The sequence below is a fragment of the Octodon degus genome, unplaced genomic scaffold (genome assembly GCF_000260255.1).
Source record: "Octodon degus isolate 3935 unplaced genomic scaffold, OctDeg1.0 scaffold00215, whole genome shotgun sequence".
Lineage (NCBI taxonomy): Eukaryota > Metazoa > Chordata > Mammalia > Rodentia > Octodontidae > Octodon > Octodon degus.
In genome coordinates, this window is record NW_004524791.1 from 3,214,168 (window position 1) to 3,225,094 (window position 10,927).

The 10,927-nt window shown below is 59.1% G+C and overlaps 1 protein-coding gene across 5 annotated transcripts in view; it reads right to left on the reverse strand.

The window, feature by feature from the left end:
• The window catches only part of Zfpm1 (zinc finger protein, FOG family member 1), a 48,448-nt gene extending 37,539 nt beyond the window's left edge, over nt 1-10,909 (reverse strand). For all 5 annotated transcript variants that reach the window (XM_023705173.1, XM_023705176.1, XM_023705172.1 and 2 more), the window contains exon 1: nt 10,813-10,909. In XM_023705173.1, coding sequence (XP_023560941.1) covers nt 10,813-10,852 — 40 coding nt within the window. In that variant the 5' untranslated portion in view covers nt 10,853-10,909. The remainder of the gene's footprint in view (nt 1-10,812) is intronic.
• Nucleotides 10,910-10,927: the final 18 nt, after the last annotated feature.

Here is a 10,927-nt window from a genome sequence, read left to right on the forward strand (position 1 = left end):
GCTGCCCTGACGGTGGTCCTGGTCCGGGTCCCCTGGAGGAGCTGGACTGAGGGTCAGTAGAGGTCATCCAAATGCCACCCTGGCTATCCTGTGTCAGGTCAATGGGTGACCTAGGCAGAGTGTGGGGGATTTCCCCCAGGGAGTAGGTAGTCTAGGGTGGGCACAAAATCCCCTACTTTAAGGAAAGCTCTGCTCTCTCCATGAAGGCACACCCCATACTCAGAGTTCTACCAAACCCAGGGCCTCACACCCACTTATTTGCATGCCCCATTTCCATTGGCTGTCAGTCCTCCCTGGGGCTGGGGGCCAGGTTTGGGGGTGGGGGCTCCAGGACTAGGTGACTGGATTCTGGGGACATACCCTGGACAGGGTTTCAATATGCGGAGCACAAGTGCTGGTGAAATCTCAGGTCAGATACTGACTTAAGGCCATGGGGCCTTGATGCAGGGGTGCTGGGGACCCAGCCCTAAAAAGTTCAGCCTCCTTTGTTGCCCTGCAGACTTCTGCCACAGTTCAGGGCCAGTTGATTTGGGGCTTCTTTTGTAAGACAAAGACAATGGTGAGGATTTTAGGGACCCTCACTGCTCAGTGTCCCCTAATTTAGCTCTGGAGCACCAGCTCCTTGTGGAGTTGCATGCGGTGGGCGCGCGGGGGCGTGAGTGTGCGCTTTTGTTCTTGGCATTTTGGCGGGGTGAGATAAGGGGAAACAGAGCAGCTTGGAGGGAGCAGGCAGATAGATGATGGCGATAGTGGCTCCTCCACCACGGTATCGCCCCTCGTATCGCAGTTCCCTGTTCTTTCTTTCTTGTTGGGGGCCAGGAAGGGCGGAGCATACCCCACGCCCGCATACCCCGTGTGGAGCTTGGGGTGGGCCTCCCTCTCTCTGGCACCATCCAGAAAGGATGCCAGTCTGGTCAGCATGTCCAGGGTTAGCTGGAAGAGGGCAAGGGTCTGAGGGCAGCGGGTTAGGGTGGGGCCAGGTCAGAGCCTGCCCTTTCCAGCCCTCACAAGAACTCTCCAGGTCCAGAGAAGTGCAGCTGGTTACCCAAGGTCACACAGAAAGGCAGGTGGCCCCTGGACCCAAGTCCTTGTCTGTAGAACTCCCTCCTGGGGCACTCCTCAATGGGCACAGTAGGGATGGCCAAGGCTGTAGGGCAGCTCTCAGCCCTATTTTACAGATGTGGAAACCGAGGCTCAGAACAGGGAGGTGCCCAAAGCCTCAGTGAGGGGGCTGGATCCTGTTGTTTCCTGTGTCCTGGGCAGGCTCTGGTGATAGAAGGCCCCAGAACTGTAGGAAGGGCAAGGGCCAGGGTCTGTACCCTCAGGGAGCTGCTACCATGGGCATGCAGAGCGGGTTCCTTGGGGAGGTGACTGCTCTGTCTCCAAGACCTTCTTGCATGGGACACTGGCCTGAGCCCATGAGGTTAGCATGTGTCCACCACCCAGGAGCCACTGTGCCTCACATTTATTCCTGCCCATTATGCACCCTGTTTTACTGGAAATGGCTAATCAGTCTTTCAGGCTGAGACAGGAAATATCTGAGGACAGAACCAGCTTTTTCTCCAAAGGAACCTGCTCTATGGCAGCAGATGAAAGGACCCTAGCAAGCTGCAGGGTGTATGTCCCCGCCCAATTCAGGTCTTCTCTGTACCAGGCCTTTCTCCTCCAGATAGAGTACCCAGGGTCCCTGGGGAGACTTGGGCTACCAGTGGCCAACACCCAAAAGCTTCCAGGCAAATGGGGACCCAGAACTGGACCAAACCTCCAAGCCAAAGTCTCCAAAGTGCTGTGTGACCTTGGGTTAGCCACTCAGACTCTGAACCTGAGTCACCAGAGAAGAAACAAGGTCTATGTGCTCCTCTCAGGGCCAATGCCAGTTAAACTGGGCCTTACATACAGAAAATGCTTAACCAACAGCATCCCCAAACAGCAGTATTCTAAATGGGGAGTTCCAGAGTCTCCCTAAAACACCTCAGCTTCCATCCAGGCCTCCTGCCTCTGGAACCCCAGAGTCATCCTAAAGAGTCACTTAAAAATAAAGCAAGAAGCCTGGAGTGCTAGGCTGTAATCCCAGCACTCAGAAGGCTGAGGCAGGGAGATCACTACGAGTTCAGTCAGCCTGGACCACCTAGCAAGACCCTCTCTCAAAAATAAAAATTACAAAACAAAGCAAACAAAAATCCTGAAAGAGAGAAAGGAGCTCAGCACTGTGATTGCTGAGAGCCTGGGAGGAGCCTCTTGGGGCCTCTGGTAGCCAGAGTGGCCTGGCTACCATCCCAAGAAATATCACACTGACAGCCCTCAGTTTCCCTTCCAACAGTGGGCGCCAAGCCTTGCAGCTGCCTCACCTGTCCCTCAGTGGGAGGATTAGCTGCACACGGGGGCTAATCGCTGCTGATCGCTTCATCAGTGCCGGATCTCGGATCAGCTCAAGGAGGCAGCTTTATCCAGACAGGCATGGTGACGGCACCTGAGTCCCATCTGAGTGCTGCCTGTCACACGGCCGGCTGGCACAGTGGGGAGGGGGCAGGGTTGCTGGGCTTGGACCCTGGCTGAGCACCTGCAGGTAACCTGTCCCTGCTCCTGTGAGACAGTGGTTTTGTGAGGAAGGCACTGTTCTACACTTAGTGACAAATTAGTAAACTGAGGCACCATGTCCTGCACCCACAGCTGAGCTTAGGCAGCTGCTCTAGCACTCCTCAGCCCTCAGCAGCCCATGCAGACCCTGTAGCCCTCCGTGCTGCCTGCCATGGGCCCTCTGCTCCCTGCCTGCCTACAGTCTGTGCCAGCCAGGCTGTGGGTTAGGTGGCACTGGACTGGGTCCCGAACCCGGCTGCACCGTGGGCTTGGGCACCAGGGTTCCTTGCCTGGCCAAGATAGCCAGCCACAGGCTCCCCTCCAGGGGCTCCTCACTCCCCACCCTCCTCCCTACCTTCTTTTTCAAAAACATAATTTATCTGTGTATTATCAAGAAATCCAGACACTTTAATCAGTGAGCTATGAAGTCAGAATTTCCACTCTTATCTTCGGGAGGAGTGGAAATGGAGGAGATAGGCGCGAGGATCGCTGGTGGGGAATGTTAATGGGAGGGAGGCTGGGCCACTGGCCACCGAGACGCCACTATCTCCTCCATTATCGGGGCTGTATCTTGCCAACCATCTCGGCGCAGTAATGGGGCCAGTTCAACTTTCCGAGTTATCACAGGAGCTGAAACCTGCGGCTGCCAGAGGCCCGGACAGGGAGCCAGTGCAGGGACCCAGCTCAGCGGTGTGGGGACAGAGGTGGCTGCCAGGCCTGGGTGCCTATGACTGCCTGGGACAGGACACTGTTTGGGCTCGGGATGGGGCAACTGAGGCAGCTAAGAGTCCCTGGGTGGGAAGAGGGCAGGTAGTGGGGGGCATGGCAGGTCAGGCAGAATATGAATGTCCCCATCCTGCTTTGGGACCTCATGTAGGCCCAGCCTTGGGAGCAGGAAATATCAGTTGTAAGTTGGCCAGGGACACTTATGGCTCCACCCTGGGAAGTGTAGCTGGAGACCATCCCCAGGCAGCCTGGGATGCTCAGTGAACCCCTCAAATGTGGGGCTACTTCCTGGCTCCAGGCCCCCACCCACCTGTTCTGGGCCTGGGGAGCGCTGACCCCACAGGTGTTAGGCAGGGCAGGTGCTTGTTTCTGCTGAAGCCTTGGCCTTGAGAGGGAAAGGACTTGCCAGGGGCACAGTGGAGACAGAGCTGAACATGGCATGGAGCCCCACAAAGCCTTGTTTCCGGGGTTTCAAAGAGTCAGTGGACCCAGTAGGAAGCCAAGGAGCTCTCCTTACAAAAACCACCCCTACCTAACCTGGGCATGGTGGTGCACACCTGTAATTCTAGCTATTTGGGAAGCTAAGGCAGGAGAATCCCAAATTCTACCCTGTCTCAAAAGACATAAAGGGCTCAAGAAGCAGCCCCAGAGTAAAACAATTGCCTGGCACGCAGAAGGCTCTGGAGGAGTGGGGCCTGCTCTTTGGTGCTGGGCACAGTGTGGGAACAGCAGACCTGGATAAGCTCAGGGAACACTGCTACGCTGCCAGTAGCTGGGCCTGGGACAGATGGGTGCATAGGAGGCTCTGCATAGCCCCTGGAAGCCAGTGGTGCCAAGTGGGGTTCCCCTCCTGCTCTGGAGAGGCACAGAGGAGCCTGGGGCAGCACAGACTCTGCCCACTCCCTGAGGACCCAGCAGTGCCCAGGCCAGGTGGCCCTGCCCCTGCGTCTGGAGGGGGAAACTGGGCAGAAGGAAGCAACCCACCTGGTTCCATCCCTGGTACCTGGGTGTGACTTTTGGGCTGGAGGGAGGAAAAGGAAACTGAAGCAGGAGTCTGCGACAGGTGCTAGGGCCCAGGACAGATGGGAAGAGCCTGGCATTGAAGTCAGATGCCAGGAGGGTCTGACATGGAACAGGCGCAGGGAGGAATTGTGGAGCACCGAGCACTGCATGAAGGGGAGAAGCAGCCACTGCCCACCTCCAACACAGTGGCCAGGTGTCTCCTGCGGTCCTGTGAGGCCCTGTCGATAGGAATTGCTGGGCCGGATGAGGCTCCACGCTGCCAGAGCCTGCTGCATGTCCCAAAGCACCCGCTCGCCAGGGAGCTTGGAGGGAGGCTCCACATAGCTCCCAGCCTTGGCTCAGGGGTCCTTGCCTGGCCCCATGGCTGTAGGCAGGAAGCTCTTGTGGGGCCTTCTCGGCGAGCAGCACCCACCACCAGGGTTCAGGGATGCAGGCCCCTAGCCAGGAATGGGTCAGGGTCACGGGGCCTGTCTCTGAGTGCTCCATTCCCACAGGAACAGTTCAGTGTGCTGTGTGATTCTGAGGCAGCCACCCACGCTTTCCAGGCCTTCATTTCTCTCGTGCAGAATAAGCCTAGCATCCCAACGTAAGTGGGATGGTGGGGAACACTTTGGGCACTCCACCGCTGGCCTGCCACTGTTGGGGACCCTCCCCATTGCAGCTGGGAGAAGGGGCTGAGGGACTCCTGGGAGCCAGGCCTGGCCTAGCTTTGACTACCTGGCTTGCAGAGGTCCACAGTAGCCCCTGGCCCCCACATCATACTGGGGAGGCTGCAGCCAGCTGGCCCAGAGAGGCTGTGCAGGGTGCAGGCGGAGGGGAGGCCGTTATCTGCCTCTCCAGCTCTGCCCAAGGTCAGCGCCACATTCCTGCCTGGTGGCCCTTGAGGGGGGAGAAGGAAGGGAGGAGCCAGGCTGGAGGCCCGAGGGCCACGCAGGCAGGAGAGGGCTGGTGGCTGGGCTGAGGTGCTGCCCAGAGAGCCCTTACCTGGACCCATACCCAGCTCAAGAGGCAAGGCCACAGCTTTTCACCTGTGACTCCGGCCACTGGCGATGGCCCCTGGCAGGAGAGGAGGTGACCAAGGGGCAGGGGGACGGCCTCCTTCCTCCCTGTGGGCAGGAAGGCCTTAGTGCAGCATCCGGCCCAGGGCCAAATGCGAGAAACCACAGCCCCCGCAGACACACAGCCACCCACAAGCCCGGGATGGCACTGCACACTTGCGCCCTTGACCTCAGCAACAGCCGCTGTCTGCCCTCAGGGTCACTGTGAGGCCAGCCAGGCCACAAGCTCAGCCCTACAGCATGGACCCCAAGCTCGTTGAGCCCTCAGGGATGCTGCCCAAGCCGGGGTGAAGGATGACACAGTCGCAGGGTCCTTCTCGAGCCCTTGTCCTCAGTGACCCTGGACTCCTGGACCCTGAACACCACGGAGGAGGTGGAGCATCAGCCTTTACTCGGCTGCTTCTCAGCGCTGCTCACTGAGCACCAGCACAGCTACAGAACCACTGATTCCGACTGGGGACAGAACCCCCAGCTGAGGCCACTCAGCCTGTGACCCTGACCCACAGCCCCACCAGGCATGAGTTCCTGTGCCCAGGACTTCCGCTGCCACCTTGAGACACAGGCCATGACTCAAGACTGGGCCTATCTACAAGTCCAGGGCACACACTAAGGCCATGGTGAGGGCAGCTACACAGCTGCTGCTGGGCCCAGGGAGATGGCAGCTCCTTCAAGAAAGGAATCTCTCAGGCTGGGCAGCTCCTGCTCCCAGGCCCTGCAAGGCCTCTCCTCCACTTCTATGGAGTAGGAGTCCCAGGACTTTCCAGAGCCCAAGTGGAGGGAGGCATGGAGGGGCAGCTGAGAGTAACAGGAGGCCCAGCCTGGAGGAGGCATGCTCCTCACCGAGGCTGTACAGCACCATGCCTGCTGGGATGAGCAGGAGGTGAGGTCAGGCAGCAAGCAGTGCTGTCAGGGACTCCCCACGGCCTGGCTCTGGGCAGAACCCTGCCTGCTCCATGCTGGGCTCTCTGGAAAGTGTTTCCTCTGCCTCAGATACACTGCAAAGCACAGATCTCCCCGGCTGAGCCAGGGAAGGTGCTTCCTCCCCATCTGGCAGGTGCAAAGGCTGAGGCTCACATGTGCAGACCCTGCCCACAGTGCTCCAGCCAGGTAGTGACTCAGCAGACTCAGAAGCCCATGTCTATGTCACAGCACCTGATGGCCCTCAGTGTAGGGACAGGGCAGACCTCCTCCAGACCTTGGGCTGCTTGTGGGACACCAGGCCATGGCTGCTGGGCAGGTGGGGGCTCCACAGGACTGAGGAAGGCAGTGCAAAGGCTTGGGGGAGATGGGGCCCAGAGGAGCATTCTTGGCCCTGCTGTCCTGGCTGTCCCCTTTGCTGAGCACACAAGATCCCAGAGAGAGTGGCCCTGCTATGGTCATACCTCAGGTGCAATGGAGGCTGTCCCTCCTAAAGGGGCTGCTGCCCCAGTCCCACAGATCCCTTCAGCCTAGTCCATCCTGCTGAGCGGGCCAGGAGGGGTCTGCAGAGATTGGCCTTAGTTTCCCTGTCTGTAAAATGGGGACAAAGCCTCCAGGAGACTTGAGTACAGGGCAGCTGGGCAGGAGCCCAGCCAGGCCTCTGTTTGTCCAGACCTGGGTCCACCATGGTAATACCCATCGAGGAGGCAACAGCTGCCTCCAGGAGGAGGCCTGTCGATGGTAGATAGGCCAGGCAGAGCATTATTCATGAGCCCGTCAAGCCCCAGGAACGTCTGGTTGGCATAGAAACAGGAGATAAGGGGCACAATTAATGGCATCGCATTCCCTCCTCCTTTCTTCCCCAACTGACCCACTTAAATCCCGGCGTGCTTGGTGCCATGCTGATTCCTGGTGACCTCGGGGAAGAGACTCCTGCTATGATACTGGGTCTGGGGCTCAGGCCTACCCATGGTGTGGGGTCTCAGGTTGCTGAGAGGCAGGCAGAAGACAGGGCTTCAGAGAGACCCCAGGGGGACCCATTTCACAGAGATGAAGAGTGAGGCAGGGGCTGGGCTGGTGGTCACAGGTGTGGTGGTCGAGGTACCTTTAAAAGTAGAGCTAGGCTGCCACAGCCACCCCCTTCCACCACTTCTTTAGGCAAGAGACTTACTTTCTCTGAGCTACTCTAGACGCCTGCTGGTATAAGGGCTGGGTGCATCCGTCCCCCGGCTGGTGCCCCCAGCAGCCAGAGCCAGGGCAAAGCCCACAGGTGGGCCAACCAGGATGCTGTGTCCCTCCCCACCTGTAAGTCCCCCTCTGTATGTCCCAGGCCCTACACTCCCCGGACTTGGGATGCAGATGCTGCCACAGTGACCAAAGGGGATGACAGGCCGGCAGTGATGGCAGGACCCCTGATGGTGGACACACATCTCTGCAAGCAAGGGGAGACTAGGGTGCAGGCTGTGTCCTCAATGCTCTTGTCACAGGGGCTGGTGGGGTACTGCAAGGTGGTCCTGGTGAAGGACCTGGGGCTGTGTGCACAGCCTCTCCGACAGCTGCACAAGGCAAACCTCCCCAGCACTCTGAATAGGGACTGCCCCCACCAGAAGCAACTTTGGCCCTGCAGCAGGCGCTGAGGAGAGCAGGCAGATGGCTCTGAGGCTCGGAGTGAATTAGTCACCCTGTGGCTACCAATACTTTGTTTAATCAAACTCTGAGAATGTGTGAAAAACACTCCAAGGTGGTAGCAAGTTGCCCCATTCCTCTGAAAGTCCCCGACTGGGCTGGCCCAGGTCCACTGGGATCTAGGCCATGGCAAGCAGGCCTTTAACAGGTTTAGCCTGGCCTGGGGGGCTCCCAGTGGCGGGGGCTTATTCTTGCGCCCTTTCCCAGAGAAGGAAACTGAGGATAAATGATGGCCTCCAACACCCTCCTGACCCCTTCTTGCCTTCTACCCAGGAATCTCTTCCCTGTATCTGTACAATCAGCTCTTCCCTCTCCAGATAGCCAGACTCATTGGCCCATTCCTCAGAGCTGGAAGCTGGGTCCACCTGGCTGGTCTCTTTAACAGCACGGGGGGTTGCAGGCCTCATCTGAGTAGGGTCCATGATCTCTGACTTCCCACTACTCTCAGCTGTGGGGGCAGCAGGAACCCAGGGCTGCACACAAGTGCTCAATGAAAACCTGCCAGTGGGCAGACTTTCCCTTGACTTGGGGGACCTGTTGGAAAAGACTTTAGTATACTTGGTTCCCAAAAAAAATGGGCCCATCGAAATCGCCTTGATTCTTTCCTCCTGAAAACTCCAAGAAGGTCACACCTACTCCTTGCCAGGAACTACAACAGCTAGCATAAATCAGGGAAAACTCCCTCCGAGGCAGGTGACAAACCACCTGGGGCCACCAGCCAGCACCACCTATTAAGAATTAGGGGCGGAATGTCCCCCTCTGGACCAGCAAGGTCAGTTTTCTTTCCTTCTGACCGGCTGTACCCGGGCCACAGAAGGAGGAGCAACTTCCTGGCAAGTGAGTGTCCAGAAAGCACTCCAGATGGACAGTGCCTGGCCCCCACTGCCCTGCCCGACGCCCCGCGCGGCCATGCCACAAACCAACAAACCGGCTGGGCCTGGAGGCCCCAGATAAGGCCTCTCATCGCTCTCGGGAATCACCATCCGACTGGGCTGGCCCTGCTTATCACTGTTCACATCAACCCGGGCGGGCGGGGTGGGGGGTGGGGTGGAGCAGGGGAGTAGAGGGGAGCTCTGTGGGCCAGGGGAGCCAAGGGTCCAAGGCTGCGCCCTGCTCCCGCACTCCTGCCAGTGCCCCCCAACCCACCCCGCCTATCCTCACAGCCATCTGGCTGGCCAAGGCCAGGCTCCAGCTTCACCCTCCCCCAGCGCCCACGTTTGAAGTTAATAAATGGAAGCGCCTATCGCAGCCACCATCAGCTGCACGCCTTATCAACTCGGCACATCTATCTGTGAGCAGCACAACAAAAGGCACACTGAGGCTTGGGCAGCTTTGAAGGGGCACTGGGTCCCCTCCCTTCTGCACCCTGAGCCTGGCTGCAGGTGAGGCCAGGGCAGCACACATGTAGCTTTGAGGGCCCATGCATATTCGTGGGCACCGAGTGGGTGGGCACGTAGGCAGGCACCATGCTCTGTGACAATCAGCGTTTACATCTTAACTTGCTTAGATCTTTGCGGGGGGGGGGGGAGGCACCCAGAGCGCAGAGCTGTGGGAGTGTCCCAGCCCCACTTCCAAGCCTGGCCCCCTACAGCCTGGGTCCAGGCCTGCACACCTGCACAGTTTCTGTCCCTGGCGTCGTGTGGCTGACCCAGCTGGGCTGGGCTTTGCTCGGTTCCTGAGGCCTTATCTGCACTGGAGATCAGTTCCCAACCTGCGATCTCCCTGCCCAAGCTATCTTCATTTCTCATCGAGCTCTCTCTCTCTCTCTCTCTCTCTCTCTCTCTCTCTCTCAAACACACACACACACATCCAGAGGCACACAAAAAGAACAGAACCAAGCTGAGGAACATAGGGGAGGAGGGGAAAAGAAACCAGAGAACCGATGGGGACGGTAGTTTTAATACTCGAGTTGACAGGACAGAAGGCTACTTTTCGAAAACACATTCCACGTGCACCTGGGGGTTGTGCTGCCTCCCCCGACCTCAGGAGTAGGGACATGCACAGGCCAGTGCACCCACAGTCCTGGTGGCAGTGAGAGACATTGTGCAGTGAGTGGCGTGGCCCATTTCTCCTCCCCTCCTGACTGGGGGGGGGGGTCCCGCAGGGGCACTAGCTACAGAGGTTCTAAGTTATTATTGACGCGAGGTGGGGAGCTTCCTGCGTTCTCACTTCTTCCAGCACAGCCAAGCGGTCCCGTACCCCAGACCCCAGCAAACGCCAGGTGTTCTTATCTTGAGGCATCAGCAACGTGGGCCTCAGTGGCCCCCGAACCTTGGGGAACTGCCCAGCGGCCGACCCGCGAGAAACTTGAATGAGCGCAGAGGCAATGCCAGGGCTGTCCCAGGCGCTCCCCCACATACTTGGATGTAGGGAAGGGGCAGATCCCCGCGGGGACACACGCAACAGTGCCAGGGCGGTGGGAGTCTGGATCAGGAAGCCCTACTCTGCGACCAGCACGAGGTGGGCGCCGCCGCTGGACCGTACACGAAGCCCCAGGTGCCCCTCTGCTCCCAGGTCTCTTTCTCCCTCCAGATACAAAGCCTGGGAGAGTGGAGAGCAAGATAAGATCACAATTTCAGCCCGTCCCGACAGAGCGATCTTATCAGGATGGGACTTGCAGAATGGAATATTTTAAACTTTATCTGAGCCCAGATCGGGGCCGCCCTATCGCCGCACCATCTCCGCGAGGCGGGGGAGGGGCGGGCGGGCGGCGGCCGCGCCCCTCGGAGACCCGGAGCCGGCCGGGACGCGGGGCGCTAGGGACGCGGGTGAAGGTCGAGGGGAACGCGGGGACGCGCGCCGGGGCGGGCAAAGTTTGACTCACGCCTGATCTGCCGGGGGTTGCTCTGCTTCCTCCTGGACATGTCTCCGCCTCTAGCCCCGGGCGGGCGGCGGCGGCGGCGGGCGGAGGGGGCGCGGCGGGGCCGCGGGGAGGCTCA